General features: G+C 40.3%; 1 protein-coding gene across 1 annotated transcript in view; it reads right to left on the reverse strand.

The window, feature by feature from the left end:
- The window catches only part of LOC124596237, a 214,157-nt gene that overhangs the window by 31,961 nt on the left and 162,714 nt on the right, over positions 1-19,482 (reverse strand). Inside the window, exon 6 of the mRNA XM_047135301.1 lies at positions 12,778-12,915. Within this exon, the coding sequence (XP_046991257.1) occupies positions 12,778-12,915 (138 nt within the window). The remainder of the gene's footprint in view (positions 1-12,777; positions 12,916-19,482) is intronic.

Genomic DNA, 19,482 nt, shown 5'->3' on the forward strand with positions numbered 1-19,482 from the left:
TGGACGGTTCAACACGAACCCAATCAGAAGAAGAATGGAAAGAAAAGACTAAGGAGGGTTTTACACTATCTGTAGTCCTTCTAATTTCAAGGTTGTTTGTTGGAAGTGGTTTGAAGTTATGAAAACTTCTAGTTCCAGGAATGGTTCGGGTTGCTGAAAAACGTTTTTCTAGTTTTAACCATAGCAAATCAGCTTCTTTTTTGTCAATAAAGTGAAAATGAATGTTTTCAATATTTTTTTCACAAAACTTATACACATCGATTGCTGTCATTATTTGTTCTTTGTCTGCTGTAGACTGGCTTTCCTTAAAATTCTTTTAATAGTTCCTCCTAGGCCATCACAAATTGACTTCCCATGACTTGTTGCAAAAAAAGAGTGTTGGGCCTTCAAATTAAAGTCTCTCAAGTGTTCAGTCAAATTTTTAAAACTGTTTCTATTTTTGTACTGCCCAGCACAACCATCTGTAAAGTAGTGAACTGAGTCAATGTCAGTATGATGTAATGAAAGCCACTTTGTAATTTCTTTTTGTACAAAGTTAACAAAACCAGTGTCATGTTCTTGGTCATCACTAATAAAACAGTGGTTGGAAACAAAAACATTGTTTTCCTCATTTCTTAGAAAAACTCCAACTGGGTATAGAGTACAACCACCTCTATTCCAGTGGTAACTTTGGATCTCATTTTGTATAACAAAGGAATAATTTTCACTGAAATCCATCACAATAATTGCTGTTTTGGGTGGTGGGTCTTCTTTCAATCTTTTAAAGGCTGCTGATTGGGATTTTGCTATAAACGAATGTGGGGTGAGCTTTTCCAATGACCTAACCAATAAAGAAATGTAGTCTTCAACACTGATAGACTGTTTGATCATTTCTGCCCTGTCTGTGTTAACCCACTGACTGATTACAATTTCTTCTTCTAAATCATAATCTTCACTTAGTTTTTCAGTTAAGCACTCTGTTAGTGCAGTGTTTGCAGGACAGCTGTTGCAATGATGTAGCATGCAGTTTTGGTTTTCTGTGTTGCACACAAGCATCTTAATTAGGTGTTTATAAGATTCTTCAGTTTTCACAGCATCCAGTAATAGTTAAACATTCTGGTGGATACTGCATACACATACAGTGTGTGTGCCTGCAGCACCAGCAAGGATACACCATTTAGGTCTCAAGAAACAAAATTTTGAAAATCCTACTTCTACCTCGGGATTCTCCCATTTGAAAGAATAATAGAGTTCTCTCAAGTTACACAAAATGAGTCTTTTTTGCATGTACACATTTTTTTGAACACTTACTTTGTCTTCTGTTCCAGGTAGCACTCTGGAACTTTCATCCTTTTCATAAAAATCTCTTACAAGTCTTACTGTATTTTCGGAAAGAGTTTTACCTTTTTTTGGACCAGGAGTTTCCAAAATACCCTTTTCAGATTTTAGCTTTCTAGCTTGTCGCACAATGTACTCACTTACATTAAATTCTTTCATCACTTTATTTCGAGTCCAAGAATCTGGAGCTAAGGTCAGAATCTGGATTTTTCTAGACCTCCCAACAGATGAAATCTTCTCTTTCATAAGAGAAACCATTACATCAAAATCCTTTGCTTTCTCAACCACACTTTTATCTTCTTCGTTATCATCAGAACTTGGTGCATCATATTTTAATGCTTTTGAAACCGCCTTTTTTGCAGTCTTTTCAATACTGCTAACCTTCCTTTTAAAATAAGACCCTTTACTTTGTTCTGACAAGCCATGAAGCTTTATCGGTGTTAAACCTAAATAATCAAGAGCAATGTTTGTTTGTACGAGGGATTCATTTCTGGATTCCAATGATTCTAATTCAACCATGACTTCATCATCTGTTTCACTTTCATTGACTTCAACTCTTAATTTTTCCTCACAAAAGTTACGGCATGTTGAGCAAAGGTTTTGTCCAGGTTTTATGCTACTATTTTTTGTCAGTAATTGTTTAGAAAGATCCAAGCCTACACTTCTCAACGATTTTTGATGGGCTTTTTGTGTTTTTTTAGTGGGTCTACACATGTACTTTTCAAAAACATTTAAAAAGTAGTAGCTGTGGTGTGAACATATATTGTTAAATTCACACAAATTAATTCCAGATCGTAAGTGGATCAAATCTTTTTCTTCCTCACTTAATTCTGATACCGGTTGTAACTTTTTTGAAGGTGTGTAGGTTGTTTGGAAACAGTCAGATTTTTTAAATAACCCTACACTACAGGTTTGAATATCTGACATACTGATTTCACTTTTGGTCTGATTACTGTTCTGGTTACTTTTGTAGGATATTGGAAAAGAATCTCTGTAAACTAAGCAACAGTACTTACTGAGAGTTTGAATAAACTTAATAAAATACTCTCCAAGCACTATTTAACACTGTAATAATTTTTTACTTCAAAACACAGGAGTAACAATACAAAATCCAAGTGTACATTGTTACTCCAAGAAGACAAAAACTTATTTTCGGTGTCTAAGTCACTTGGCATTTTTTATTTTTAAAATATAATTAATATTATTTTAAAAATTAGATAACTATTAAACAGGTTAAAAAGCCAACATAATTTTTCTTTTATCTAATAGCCTATACAATTAAGAGTATTTTAAAACAAATTTGAGCTTTCTATCAGGTCTGAGACTCTAGATATTGCAGTTTTTGTAAAACTAAACATCCGTTAGCTAAAAAAAAAAAAAATACTAAAAAATCTTATAATTTTTTTTCATTTGGAAGAATTTAATATATCTTTATGGTAATTTTTTTTAACATTTAGATATAATACACAAACTTATTCCAAAATTTCATACTGATATCTTGAGTATTCTTTAATATACAAATTTTTTTAGTTGTGAGGACACGTTTAAGTTACAATTTCCGACTGCTGAAACAAAGCCAAATCTAAAAACTTTAAAAATTTATAAAAAAAAAAACTATAAGAGATAGAGCAAAAAAATTTTACAAGTGCTTTCAGGATGATAAAAGAAGTAGTTGTACCAAGTTTCATCAAAATCTGACATGGTTGGTGTCAAGGCCTGGGTGACTTGACATGGAATGTCCCACCACAGCTCAAAAACAAATTGAAATTCTTAAAGAAGTTGCAGAAAAAGTAACACCACAAATATCATTCCAAAAAAATCAAATAATTCGAATATATGACATGCAACAAACAAGCACCAAAGTTTTTGAACACAAAATATGGAAAAATAAAATGGCTTTCCAGTTTAAATACTTGGGAGAAATCATACAAGAAAACAGTCTGGAAAAAGGCAACTGTGTTCAGATAAACACAAAATATTTATAATAAAAATCACTTTCTAAATTAAGTAAACTTAGGCATTACAGCACTGTAATCAAACCTGAATGTCTTTATGGATCAGAAAGTTTAATTTTAAATATAAAGAGGGATACTGGAGAAATTCAAAAGAAGGAAAGAATGATTATTAGGAAAATATCAGGCCCCAAACTGACTGATGGAGAAACTTATAGACTGAAAAGCAATAAGGAAATAGAAGAGTACACAAAAACATACATGGTGACATGAGAAAACCAAGACTTACATTTTATGGGCACATTAAAAGACTGGCACCCACTATGTTGACAAAACAAATAGTAGAATTCTACGAAAACAGAAGTAAGGCCAAAACTGAGCCAATTACAAGGATTGCTGTGATTAAGAAACATCTTAAAGTAGCTGTTTAACTACAGATAGAAAGACATTCAGACAAAAGATATTTGCTTGGAAAGTTGGTCAGAGGGAAATTACAAAACGGACTGGAACACTGTGGTATGATGAAAGAAAGAGACTTCATTCTGAAAGGATGAAACAAATTTGGACACAAAGGAAGGCCAACCATCAGAACTGACATTGATGGATTCTATTATGCCCATATGTGAATAATAATAATAATAATACTAATAATAATAGGCTTAATAATAATTTATAACAATAATGGAAATTCCTTGGATGGTGTAATAGATAAAATAAAGGAAAGGCAACCACTCACCTATAGCAGATTAATGCATGGAGCACAGTAACACATCACAGAAAACAACATTCACACTAGCTTCCAAGCACTAGCTCTTTATCCAACAATAATATACACATTCATGCATGACACAGACACCCAAATGCACGCTCCCTTCAGCAAGGCAAGACTAATTATTGATACTCAATTATTGAAGCAGTTGCCTTAGCTGATGGAGATGGAAAGGGGTAGGAAAGGATGTAAGGAGTGGTATCAGGAAAGATGCAGATCTATGGACAGATAACTTCATGGCAGCACAACAACATGAAAAAGTACAGAGAGTACAAGAAGGGATGAAGGAAGATGTAGAAGGGGGAAAAAAGGGGAGGAGGGAAAAGGACAGAAAGTTGGGGAACTGAGGAGGAAAAAAGGGAGGCAGAAAAGAAGTGAAAGATGAAGAGGGAGAAAGGGAGAGGAGAGAGAAGGGAGACAGGTTGAAAAGGGGGCCGAGATGAGGATGAGGGATCAGAAAGAAAAGGGGGGGGGGGGGGGGCGAGTGAGGGAGGAAGGGACAGAGAATACCTGCATCGGTTTGCTGCAGCAAACTTTGACATATTCTCAGTTTGAATATAATAAATTTTTGTCAGATCAAGAGTCTTATATCCACGAATCAGCATGGTTTTAGAAAGCATCACTTGTGCAAAACTTAGCTTGTCTGCTTCTCACATGATATACTGTCAACTATGGATGAAGGGCAACAGGCAGATTCCATATTTCTAGATTTCTGGAAAACATTTGGCATAGTGCCCCACTCCAGGCTGTTAAAGGAGGTATGGGCAGATGGAATAGGTTCACAGATATGTGAGTGGTTCAAAGATTTCTTAAGTTATAGAACCCAGTATGTTGTGTTTGATGGCAAATGTTCATCAGGGATTATGGTATCATCAGGCATGCCAAATGATTTGGCACGCAGGGCGGGCAGCAATCTGCAGTTGTTTGCTGATGATCTGTGGCTTACGGTATGGCATTGAAGTTGAGTGACTGTAGGAGGATATAAGTTGACTTAGATAAAATTTCTACTTGGCAGGTAGCTCGAAATGTAGAAAAAGTAAGTTAATGCAGATGAATAGCAAAAACAAACCCATAATGTTTGGATACAGCATTAGTAGCCTCCTGCTTGACACAGTTATCTCATTTAAATATTTGGGCATAACATCACAAAGCTTATGAAATGGAACAAGCATGTGAGGATTGGGGTAGGAAAGGGGAATGGTTGTATTGTTAAGTACTGCTCAAGTATTTGGGATCTGTACCAGGTAGGATTAAAGGAAGACAATGAAGTATTCTGAGGCAGGCTGCCAGATTTGTTACTGTTAGGCTTGAACAACACGTAAGTGTTATGGAGTTGCTTTAGGATCTCAAATGGGAATCCCTGGAGAGAAGGCAACATTCTTTTTGAGGAACTGTACTGAGAAAATTTAGAGAACCTGCATTTGATGCTGAATGATTCTATGGCTGCCAACATACAATGTGTGTAAGGACCATAAAGATAAGACATGAGAAATTAGGACACGTGCAGAGGCATATGGACAGTCGTCTTTCCCTCATTCTATTTGCGAGTGTAACAGGAAAGGAAATTACTAGCAGTAGTACAGAGCACTGTCCTCCACATGCCATATTGTGGATTGTGGAGTATTGATGTAGATGTGGATGTAGAAGAAGGCTGGTGGGAAGGCAGTGCACGATCTGCATTGAGAAGGTGTGGTATGGACAGAATAGAGAAGGCAAGGTGAGGCAATGGTAATAGGTTAGTGGAGTTTTAGGCCAGGCAAAATGCAAGAGCACAGGATGTGTTAGAGAGACAATTCCCATTTGTATAATTCAGATAAACATTTGCTGGAGGGAGTATCCAAATGCCCCATGTAATAGTGAAGGAGCTATTGAAGTCATTTACATTGTTGTGTTCAGCATAATTGACAACTGTATGATCCAGTTCGCAGTTTTGCCACAGTTTAGTGGTATATTTATGCGAGTTGATGGCTGGTTACTTGTCATGCCCACATAGAATGCTGTACAGCAATTGCAGCACAGCTGATATATAAAGGGCTACTTTCACACATGACCCTACTTCTGATTGGTTAGGAAAAGCCTGTTGCTGGACTGCAGTAGGAGGTGGTGGGTGGATGAATGGGACAGGTCTTGCGCCTGAGCTGACCATAAGAGAATGGCCCACGGGGTGCAGGATTGGGAGTAGGATTCGAATACAGATGGACAATAATATTCTGTCTAGGGTGGGTGGGCAGTGGAACTCTACTTTGCGAGATGTGAGTAGGATTTTGGGTAGAATATCTCACATCTGAGGGCCTCACGTGAGGTAGTCAAAGCCCTGATGAAGGTTGTGGTTGAGTTTTTAAGGCCAGAGTGATATGAGTGATTAGAGGAGTACTGGTTGGTGGCTGGTTAATAGATTTACTGACCAGAGGAGTAGATGACAGTGGAGATTTGTTGGTGGATGAGCTGGATAGAATATTGTCAGTCAGCAAAGGCTCTAGTGAGGTTATCGGCATATGTCAACAACTTCTATTTTTCACTGACATCCGTGGATGCAAAAGTTGTAATGAACTGTGGACTGGGTGACAGCTATCAGAGTGGACATACTCTTGGTGGCTGGTGCACTTAATATGGACAACATATTTATGGAGCCACCTGAGAGGTAGAGATTGGCATCTAGGGAGATGGCTTGATGAGTTGAGAAGGTCCAGGTGAAGTGGATTTGGGAATAAGTGTTGTGATTATGGAGGAAAGAGCAAATGTCGTTACTGCCATGAATCCGGATCATGAAAATGTCATCAATGAATCTGAACCAGGCAAGAGGTTTTAGGTGTTGACTGGATAAGCAGGATTTCTCCAGATGGCCCATATATAAGTTGGCATAGGATGGTGCCATCTGAGTACCCATGGCAATACCATGGATTTGTTCATAGATTTGGCAGTCTGAAGTGAAATAACTTATTGTGGGTCACAGTATGGTTAGCTAGGAGGATTAGGAAATAGGTGGTGGGTTTGGTGTCAGTAGGGCATTGTGAAAGGTAGTGTTCCATGACCCTGAAGAGATTACTCCGTTTGATGACCTTCTAATGGTGCAATCATCAACTCTGAAGTATACTGTGTTACCCTCAGGAAATTGAAGAAATAACTTCAGCATGTTCGTCACCACAAAAATGCAATGACAACACAAGGCCTTACATAAGTCTGCGCACCCGAGAGGAGCACACAAAACTTCATTGGACTGTTCTTTTTCATCCATCCTGTAGCCTGGACCTCGCACCTTCTGAGTTTAATCTGTTTGGACCAATGGAAGTCGTATTCATGGGAAGAGGAAGGGAGGTTATTGATGCAGAAAGATGTTGGCACTGACGTCGACCATTAGAGTTGTACCATATGAGCATACAAGCCCTCCCAGGAAGTTGCATAACGCCATCACACTGAATGGAGATTACGTTGAAAAATAGGATTTTGTAGGCAAAAGAGTGAAGAATAATATGGTTTATTGGTATACTGATTAATATCATCCTGCTTTCAGAAAAAATATTTGCATTACTTATTGAATGCCTTAATTAATTCCTGGAGACAGAAAAGCTTCTGTCCATGAATCAAAACAGTTGTCATTTAAATATTTGGACGTAGCATTGCAAAGGGATATGAAATGAATACAGCATATAAGGATTGTAGTATGGACGGCGGATGGTCGACTTCGGTTTATTGGGAGAATTTTAGGAAAGTGTGGTTCACCTGTAAATGAGACTGCATGTAGGACACTAGTGTGATTTATTCTTCAGTACTACTCATGTGTTTGGGATCCGTATCACGTCCGATTAAAGGACGACATCGGAACTATTCAGATACGAACTACCGGTAGGTCTGAACAATATACAAGCACTACAGAACTGCTTCCGAACTCAAATGGGAATCCCTACAAGGAAGGCGACGTTCTTTCCGAGGAACAATATTGAGCAAATTTAGAGAACCAGCATTTGAAACTGTTTGCAGAACAATTCTACTGCCACTAACGTACAACACGGGTAAGGACAACGAATATAAAATAAAAGAAATTGGGGTTAATATAGAGGCATATTGACTGTCGTTCCTCCCTCGTTATATTTGCGGGTGGAACAAGAAAGGAAATGAGTGGTAGTGGTACAGGGTACCCTCCGCCACGCACCGCACGGTGGCCTGCTGGCTGTGCATGTATGTGTGGATGCTTTGACTTCTATTACATTCGAAGAATGTGTCGAAATTCTGAATTTAACATTTGAAAATGGTATAAACTCTGTTAATGCTGTTATAAGTTGCATTTAATTTTCTCAAATTAAAAATTAATTTGCTCAGCCTTTGACTTTTGAATCTTTTTTGTTCACTTAGTTTGTTTGTCACTGCTTTGGAATTCATGACAACGCTTTTCATTATCTATGAATATGCATTCTTTTAGGTGAAAATATCCAGTGTTTTAAAGTTTAACAGTTGAAAATAGATATATGGATGTTCAAGGCAACGTTTCAGCGCCGTGTGGCATAGTTTTGCAATGCCCTACTCCATGGCACCTGCGGGACACTTTTAGTTGAAAGACTGATATGACACAGTTCAAGATTTATTTACAGCAAGGCACAACCGTTGAAATGTTAGAAACCCAATATTGTGCACAAGCGTTATTCTACGTCACCCACCGATTTGCACCCTTTCCAGATGCGAAAATTGTCTTATTTCATCCACGCTCAAAAGAAAGCGCCCAGTTCACAGAAAATAAATCATTGTTCTCCATTTCACATCGATATGATGGATATTATTATGTAAATAGTTTAGCCGTGACCTCACACACGATCTGCCAATAAACCAGCCGTGTCGTCACGACAACAATCAGCCTTTCTTCTATTCATTACCGCCCTGCCACTCAATTTTTCAGTTTAGACAGTTGAAAACGAAACGCTTGCAAAAGTACAATCACTGTGTAAGAAACTTTACCGGGATAGCCAACAGTTTGTAACGGCGCGATGAATCATGGGAATTTAAAGACGACCAATCACGATTCATGAGTCAGGTGTAGACAGCCAATGAGAATGTCCTTCATTTGTTTCGTTCCGCAAATGCAGTTAGCTGATATTTAGCTCAAATCATAGGAATTTAAGTTCTGATATTAGTAGTATACTTCGTAAGGAAAACCTAAAAAATGGTGACATATTTGGAAGTAATAGCAAAATATATCTGAGATCCAACATCTTAAATATGAGGAAACACGATTCATTTGACGACAATCGTGAAACTACAGCTGTTGCTCGGCGAGTGCCTCTTTCGTGGCATGATAATTTCTGACACCGCAACTCACATCTCGGAAAATATTGCTGCTCGTTTCACTCGCAGGTACTTACGCGGTGCTCTTATGTTCCTGCGTAACAACACCTTCGGAAATCGTGACAAAGTCATAAACAAAGCAAAGTATTTTCGGAAATCAAGACTGTAAATAGGCCTATGATTGCTGCTCGTTTTACATTTTCATTCGCTATTAACATTTCCGTAAAAACTGCCGACACCATAAGTGCACACAAATGTATTATTTAAATGTACTGACATTTACCACTAAATACAATGACAAAAAAAATTACAACACAAAGAAGGAGTAGTGCGACCTAAAAGAAAGTTAGTAGACGTTTTTCTACATCTGAAAGATGGTGTCTACTCAAATTTCAAGAGTGGCACTAGCAATGCCACTACGAGGATGGAAATCAGGTTTACTTTAAATATACGCTGTAATGGTCCTGAACGTAAGTTACCTTTTAGACTGGACGTCGTGAGTTGATATTAGTCAAGCAAGCCTTTAAGGCGACAAAGACACCATTATCAACGCACTGAGTTTGTACGAGGTTGTATCATAAGGTTACGAGAAGTTGCCTATTCCTTTTCCGTTACTGATGAAAGACTTGGTAGGAATGTAGCCACTGTACACGATTGCTGGCAGCGTTGGTCACGAAAATATTCAATCACAAGAAGACTGGGCTCAGGACAGCCACTTGGCACTATCGAGAAGGAAGACCATCGTGTACAGCGAATGACACTGAAGTATCGTACTGCATCTGCAGCAGCAACGTGAGCAGCAGTTGGCACCACAGGGACACAACAAACTGTTACAAATCGGTTACTTCAAAGACGCGAGCCAGACGCCGTGTAGCGTGCATTCCACCGACCCCAAACAACCGCCATTTGCGACTTTGGTGATGTCAAGTGAGAGCTAATTGGAGTGCGGTGTGGAGGTCTGTTGTGATTTCTGATCAAAGTTGATTCAGCATCGGTGCCAGTGATGGTCGTGTGTTGTTTAGACCAGTTGAGGGCCTACAACCAACCTGTTTACGTGCTAGACACACTGGACCTGCAGTTGGAGTTGTTGTCTGAGGTGCAGTTTCGTATAATAACAGGAGCACTATGGTGGTTATCCCACGCACTCTGACTGCAAATTTGTATTTCAGTCAGGTGATTCGACCTGTTGTGCTGCCATTCATGAACGGCATTCCAGGGAGTGTTTTCCAACAGGATAACGATCACCCACATACCGCTGTTGCAAATCAACACGGTCTACAGGGTCGACATGTTGCCTTGGCCTACTCGATCTCCAGATCTGTCTCTAATCGAGCATACATGGGACATCATCGTACAACTCCAGCGTCATCCACAAGCAGTATTACACTACTGGCCATTAAAATTGCTACACCACGAAGATGACGTGCTACACACGCGAAATTTAACCTACAGGAAGAAGATGCTGTGATATGCAAATGATTAGCTTTTCAGAGCATTCACACAAGGTTGGCGCCGGTGGCAACACCTACATCGTGCTGACATGAGGAAAGTTTCAAACCGATTTCTCATACACAAACAGCAGTTGACCGGCGTTGCCTGGTGAAACGTCGTTGTGATGCCTCGTGTAAGGAGGAGAAATGCGTACCATCACGTTTCCAACTTTGATAAAGGTCGGATTGTAGCCTATCGCGATTGCGGTTTATCGTATCGCGTATCGAGACATGCTCGCGTTGGTCGAGATCCAATGACTGTTAGCAGAATATGAAATCGGTGGGTTCAGGAGGGTAATGCGGCACGCCGTGCTAGATCCCAACGGCCTCGTATCACTAGCAGTCGAGATGACAGGCATCTTATCTGCACGGCTGTAACGGATCGTGCAGCCACGTCTCGATCCCTGAGTCAACAGAATGGGGTCGTTTGCAAGACAACAACCATCTGCATGAACAGTTCGATGACGTTTGCAGCAGCATGGACTATTAGCTCGGAGACCATGGCTGCGGTTACCCTTGACGCTGCATCACAGACAGGAGCGCCTGCGATGGTGTACTCAACGACGAACCTGGGTGCACGAATGGCAAAACGTCATTTTTTCGGATGAATCCAGTTGTGTTTACAGTATCATGATGGCCGCATCCGTGTTTGGCGACATCGCGGTGAACGCACATTGGAAGCGTGTATTCGTCATCGCCATGCTGGCGTATCACCTGGCATGATGGTATGGGGTGCCATTGGTTACACGTCTCGGTCACCTCTTGTTCGCATTGACGGCACTTTGAACAGTGGACGTTACATTTCAGATGTGTTACGACCCGTGGCTCTACCCTTCATTTGATCCCAGCGAAACGCTACATTTCAGCAGGATAATGCACGACCGCATGTTGCACGTCTTGTACGGGCGTTTGTGGATACGGAAAATGTTGGACTGCTGCCCTGGCCAGCACATTCTCCAGATCTCTCAGCAATTGAAGACGTCTGGTCAATGGTGGCCGAGCAACTGGCTCGTCACAATACGCCAGTCACTACTCATGATGAACTGTGGTATCGTGTTGAAGCTGCATGGGCAGCTGTACCTGTATACGCAATCCAAGGTCTGTTTGACTCAATGGCCAGGCATATCAAGGCCGTTATTATGGCCAGCGGTGGTTGTTCTGGGTGCTGATTTCTGAGGATCTATGCACCGAAATTGCGTGAAAATGTAATCACATGTCAGTTCTAGTATAATATATTTGTCCAATGAATATCCGTTTATTATCTGAAATTCTTCTTGGTGTAGCAATTTTAATGGCCAGTAGTGTAACTGTCCGTGTATTGACCGACCAAGTGCAGTAGGCATGGAACCATCCCACAAGCTGTCATCCGGCACCTGTAGAACACAATGCATGGACTTTTGCATGGTTTCATTAATGTACAAGCATTTCACATTTGAAATTCCTTATCTCGCTCATATGTTAACCTGTGGTCTTGCAACGTCAGTCACTTAAACATGTTACCTAGATAAATGTATTCCCGAAGTATTTTGCGGTATTGTGACTTTTTTCCGTCAATGTATAATCAGTAAAACGTAATAGTAAGAGAGGAGAAAAATTAATTATATAGGCTCCCTAAAGCGCACGCAGCTTATTTTGGCTTCCAAAATTTGTCTCGCCCATCGAATTCTCCTGAGATAGCAATCAGTAACTTCTTCCACTTTCTTTGGATGAAGGAACCATTACGTGCTAGACAATTTCAAATCGAGGACGAGGTTATTTGCTAGGTGGAGCATTACCTAAACAGCCAAAATCGAGGTTTCTACAAGCTCTCCGTCAAGGCGTCCGTCATAGGGAGAATGTGTCGCACTGAAGGGAAATACGAAGAGGAGAACTGACCATCACCAGGTTTCATGGTCGCAGCTTGATTTTTTTTCGAAATGTTTATTAATACAGTGTGTCCATCCCTCACGCAAGGTGGAGTAAGAGGCCTACTGACCCAGGTACATCTCCCAGCTGCGGCTGACCACCAGGTAGAGCAGGCTGGCGACGAACTGTGTGAGGCAGGACACGAGGCCGATCAGCGAGTCCTCCAGTTTCAGCACCCGGCACAGCAGCAGTACCGTCAGAACAGAGCCTGCCAACATTAACATTCGGAACTCAATCACATGTCTTCATCCACAGAAAAGAATAACGAAGGACAGAACAATTACAAAGGTACAAGGTGTCGCACAATACGTGTTAGAAAAAGTTCGTCTCCTGTGGTTTAATCATGTGATATATATGAGTCTCCTTGTAATGTTGCTGTATTGTAGCTCTGAAAATACTATAGGTCACTCAACAATGTCTTAGTTTGAACAGAATCACGAACACCGAAACAGCGTTTGATTATTGTAAAGACATTCGACATAAATTCTGGACATATTATCATGGTGAGATACGCAGTCAACAGAGCATTTGATCCAACAACAGCACCATCTGGAACTATCACTTCTCCATGAAATTACAGCACTGAAAGGAAGTCAGTTAGTTAGTTACATATTCCATTGATCAATCTCATGGAAACCTTTATGATGTGGAACGTGTCAAGTGCATAAGAAATGCAAACCTGAGTCAAGGTTTTTTAATTATTTTAAAGGCTTAAAATATTTATTACCTACCCCATTCCCTCAAATGGCACAAAATGCATATATCACACAAAGAGATTTATTTATACCCATTCAAGAATTCATCTATGGTATAGAAGGAGTTGTCAAGGACATGATTTCAATTTATTTTTAAAACTGTTACTAATGGCTGTCAGACATTTTATTTCACCTGGTAATTTATCGAGAAGTTTTACAGCAGCATATTTTACCCCTTTCTGTGCCAAAGATAGGTTAAGTAGAGAACAGTGTAACTCTTTCTTTCTTCTGGTGTTATAATCATGAATGTCCCTGTTGTTTTTAAACTGGTCCATGTACTTGAGAACAAATTCTATTACTGAGTAAATGTACTGAGAGGCTGTTGTACGAATTCCTAATCTTTTGTAGAAATGCCTACAAGATGTACGACTGTGAGCCCCACACATTATTCTAACCACTTGCTTGTGAGCAATGAATACTTTTTGCCTAAGTGTTCAGTTACCCCAAAATATTATTCTGCATGACATCAGAGAGAGAAAGTATGCAAAGTATGTTAGCTTGCTAATTTCTACATCCTCAAAATTAGCAGTTATTCTGATTGCAAAAGTTGTTGCTCATTGTATAATGCCCGTCTTTCCCTATAGCTTACATCTATTTTTCTGAGGATTTAGAACATATTGCAGCACCTAAGAATGTCGAATGCATTTTCTACCTCTCCTCCCCTCGCCGGCCAAACACTAGTAGCAAAAATTTCTTCTATCGCCTGGATTTAAAGTGTTTACCTCTGTGCAGTGCACCACCACAGAGGTGTGAGTTAGTGGCCTAGCTTGTGGACGGCCAAGTCCTGGTTGCATCATACTGTAGACTGCTAACCACACTGAATTTTCGAAGTCAGGGCTCATATAGCCTTTTATAATTATAATTATTCGTATGATTTCATGTACCTAATATGTAGTATTAAGTCAATTTCAGTCAGTTGTGTTCTTCTTGCCGGTGCGATCTTTACAATCGCTAGCGTAATTGAACAGATTAAGTGGAATATGAAGAGACAGTAGGACAAATTGGTGAACACAAAAGTTTGTGGAAAACCCTATTAGAAGAAGCGAGACAGAAGTGGAACATCTGCGTACATCCATATTTACATTGGATGATGGTGAGAGATCAGGTATAATTTTTATTAAAAATGGAACTCCTCCAGCTGTACTTAAGATTTCATATTTATTTGGCTGCTAGTTTCGACGTTGCGTCAACGCCATCTAGCCTGTACACTTTGATGATATCAATTGTGTGTGGCTGACAAGGGAACCTCCCCATCGCACCCCCCTCAGATTTAGTTATTACTTGGCACAGTGGATAGGCCTTGAAAAACTGAACACATATCAATTGAGAAAACAGGAAGAAGTTGTGTGGAACTGTGAAAAAATAAGCAAAATATACAAACTGGTCATCAGTCTTGGCCACATAGGCAACATAAAGGAGAACGTGAGCTTAGGAGCGCCGTGATCCCTTGGTAACGTGAGCAGCTGAAGAAGGAGAGGTCCTTGGTGCAAGTCTTCCCACTAGTGAAAATTTTACTTTCTTTATTTTTGCATAGTTATTATCTGTCCGTTCGTTCATTGACGTCTCTGTTCACTGTAATAAGTCTAGTGTCTGTGTTTTGCGACCGCATCGCAAAACCGTGCGATTAGTAGACAAAAGGACGTGCCTCTCCAATCGGAACCGAAAACATTTGATCGCAAGGTCATAGGTCAACCGATTCCTCCACAGGAAAACACATCTGATACATTCTATACGACACTGGTGACGGCATGTGCGTCATATGACAGGAATATGTTGTCGACCCACCTAACTTGTACACTTGGCGAATGGGTAAAAAGATTCTTCTACCTTGCCCGATTTAGGTTTTCTTGTGGATGTGATAATCACTCCCAAAAAAGTGATGAAAACATAAGAGTTTGTCACATAAACTGAAAATAAAAAATTAAAGTTTTCACTCGATGGAAGATTTGAACCAAGGACCTTTCGTTCCGCAGCTGCTCACGTTACCACGAGACCACGGCGCTACTGCGGTCCCACTGTCCTAAATGTTGCCTATGTCGCCATGAACTACTCAGTTTGTATATTTCGCTTATTTTTTCACAGTTCCACACAACTTCTTCCTGTTTTCTCAATTGATCTGTGTTCAGTTTTTCAAGGCCTATCCACTGTGCCAACTTATAACTAAATCTGAGGGGGGTGCGATGGGGAGGTTCCCTTGTGAGTACTAGAAGTCCGTGGTGAGACCAATACGTGGTAGTTACCGCTCGCCATCCATGTGGAGTACTGGTCTCACCGCGGACTTCTAGTACTCAGCCACACACAGTTGATGTCGTCAAAGTGTACGGGTCTGAAGATGGCGTTGACGCAACGTCGAAAATAGTAGCCAAATAAATATGAAATCTTAAGTACAGCTGGAGGAGTTTCATTTTTAATAAAAAGTAAGAAGTGGAACAAGTATTTGGAAATGAATAGGTACCAGACAGGTGAACTAATGAGGAAAACTGTTGATCTGATCATGATCAGACTCCATGAGGCAGATAGTAGGGGACGTCTGACGCATAGACGAAGATCACGAGCGCTCTAAAGGCGTTAGAAGACTAGTAAATAAAAAACAATTGCCCATGTTCAAGAAGGACTCGGGCTCTAAGGATTCTGTACAAACGTAATTACGATCATGATCAGACTCCATGAGGCAGACAGCAAGGGACGTCTGCCGCAGAGACGATGATCACGAGCGCTCTAAAGGCGCTAGAAGACTAGTAAATAAAAAAATAATAATTGCCCATGTTCAAGAAGGACTCGGCTCTAAGGATTCTGTACAAACGTAATTACATATGCAGACAGTTCATCCATCTCGCAAATCGAGAATCTTGACTATTTTTGTCTGTTATTGACATTCGTATCGGAAAGATATCGGTATTGGGAATTCCAGGGCTTCTAGAATGCTTTAATTTCTGTTTGAAGTCGGATAACGAATGACAAAAAAATTTCGTGTCTAATTACAAATTAACATTTTTTTCTGAATTTTTTTTCCTTTCCTTTTACAGCGAAGCCTTGCTTCTTCCAAATTTCATGATTTTGTACCAACGGGAAGTACCCTACAGGTTTTAATGAGAGAGTTTGTAAGTATGAAAATATGCGACATAAATGGCCGTATCTTCAGACTGCGTTGACTTAGAAGCTTAAGTTTGTTTTTACATTGCCGAGGTATCACGGACCCTAAATTGTAAAATGATATGTTTATCCATTCCTGAGGAGAAGGGGTCATAACAGACGGTCAGTGGGATAACAAATGTCAAAAAGTATTTTTTTTTTCATGTGATTTACACTACTGGCCATTAAAATTGCTACACAACGAAGATGACGTGCTACAGACGCGAAATTTAACAGACAGGAAGAAGATGCTGTGATATGCAAATGATTAGCTTTTCAGAGCATTCACACAAGGTTGCCGCCGGTGGCGACACCTACAACGTGCTGACATGAGGGAAGTTTCCAAACGATTTCTCATACACAAACAGCAGTTGACCGGCGTTGCCTGCCGAAACGTTGTTGGGTGCCTCGTGTAAGGAGGAGAAATGCGCACCATCACGTTTCCGACTTTGATAAAGGTCGGATTGTAGCCTGTCGCGATTGCGGTTTATCGTATCGCGTATCGAGACATGCTCGCGTTGGTCGAGATCCAATGACTGTTAGCAGAATATGGAATCGGTGGGTTCAGGAGGGTAATACGGAACGCCGTGCTGGATCCCAACGGTCTCGTATCACTAGCAGTCGAGATGACAGCATTTTATCCGCATGGCTGTAACGGATGGTGCAGCCGCACCTCGATCCCTGAGTCAAGAGATGGGGACGTTTGCAAGACAACAACCATCTGCACGAACGGTTAGACGACGTTTGCAGCAGCATGGACTATCAGCTCGAAGACCATGGCTGCGGTTACCCTTGACGCTGTATCACAGACAGGAGCGCCTGCGATGGTGTACTCAACGACAAACCTGGGTGCACGAATGGCAAAAAGTCATCTTTTCGGATGAATCCAGGTTCTGTTTACAGCATAATGATGGTCACATCCATGTTTGGCGACATCGCGGTGAACGCACATTGGAAGCGTGTATTCGTCATCGCCATACTGGCGTATCACCCGGCGTGATAGTATGGGGTGCCATTGCTTACACGTCTCGGTCACCTCTTGTTCGCATTGACGGCACGTTGAACAGTGGACGTTACATTTCAGATGTGTTACGACCCGTGGCTCTACCCTTCATTCGATCCCTGCGAAACCCTACATTTAAGCAGGATAATGCACGACCGCGTGTTACAGGTCCTGTACGGGCCTTTCGGGATACAGAAAATGTTCGACTGTTGCCCTGGCGAGCACATTCTCCAGATCTCTCACCAACTGAACACGTCTGGTCAATGGTGGGCGAGCAACTGGCTCATCACAATACGCCAGTCACTACTCTTGATTTATTTATTTATGTATTTATTGTTCCGTGGGACCAAATTAAGGATTAATCTCCATGGTCATGGAATGAGTCAATACATGAAATTATAACACGATATTAGAAACAGATAAAATGAAATATATAAAAAACATATTCAGGTGACAAGTCGTAAGTTTAAATAAAGAAAATCAACAATGTAACACTGGATTTTGCTTAATTTTTTAGCTCTTCCAGGAGCTCCTCGACAGAATAGAAGGAGTGAGCCATGAGAAAACTCTTCAGTTTAGACTTAAAAGAGTTTGGGCTACTGCTAAGATTTTTGAGTTCTTGTGGTAGCTTATTGAAAATGGATGCAGCAGAATACTGCACTCCTTTCTGCGCAAGAGTCAAGGAAGTGCATTCCACATGCAGATTGGACTTCTGCCTAGTATTAACTGAGTGAAGGCTGCTAACTCTTGGGAATAGGCTAATATTGTTAACAACAAACGACATTAAAGAAAATATATACCGTGAGGGCAATGTCAGAATTCCCAGACTACTGAATAGGGGTCGACAAGAGGTTCTCGAACTTAACACCCCATATAGCCCGAACAGCCCGTTTTTGAGCCAAAAATACCCTTTTTGAAGCACAAGAATTACCCCAAAAAATAATACCATATGACATAAGCGTATGAAAATATGCGAAGTAGACTACTTTTCGTGTTGAAGTGTCACTTATTTCAGATACTGTTCTAATGATAAATAAAGCAGCATTTAGTTTCTGAACAAGATCCTGGACATGGGCTTTCCACAACAGCTTACTATCTATCCGAGCGCCTAGGAACTTGAACTGTTCCGTCTCACTTATAATACGCCCATTCTGTCTGATCAAAATATCGGTTCTTGTTGAATTGTGAGCTAGAAACTATAAAAACTGAGTCTTACTGTGATTTAGCATCAAATTATTTTCCACAAGCCACGAACTTATTTCATGAACTACATTATTTGATACTGTTTCAATATTACACACAAGATCCTTCACTACCAAGCTGGTGTCATCAGCAAACAGAAATATTTTTGAATCACCTGTAATACTAGAAGGCATATCATTTATATAAATAAGAAACGAAACAGCAGTGGCCCCAGCACTGACCCTTGGGGAACGCCCCACTTAACAGTGCCCCATTAGGACTGAACATCACTACCACTCTCAATATTGCGGAGAATTACCTTCTGCTTCCTATTCTTAAAGTAAGAGGCGAACCAATTGTAAGCTACACCCCTTACTCCATAATGGTCCAACTTCTGTAGTAATAGTTTGTGGTCAACACAGTCAAAAGCCTTCGTAAAATCAAAGAAAACACCTAGCGTTCACAACCTTTTTTTTAATCCGTTCAAAACCTCACAGATAAAAGAGAATATAGCATTTGCAGTTGTTAAACCATTTCTAAAACCAAACTGAACATTTGACAGCAAATTATGTGAATTTAAATGCTCCAGTAACCTTGTATATACAACCTTCTCGATAACTTTAGCAAACACCGATGGCATAGAAATAGGTCTAAAATTGTCAACATTATCAATGTCTCCCTTATTATAAAATGGCTTCACTAC

Source organism: Schistocerca americana, chromosome 2 (assembly GCF_021461395.2).
Source record: "Schistocerca americana isolate TAMUIC-IGC-003095 chromosome 2, iqSchAmer2.1, whole genome shotgun sequence".
Lineage (NCBI taxonomy): Eukaryota > Metazoa > Arthropoda > Insecta > Orthoptera > Acrididae > Schistocerca > Schistocerca americana.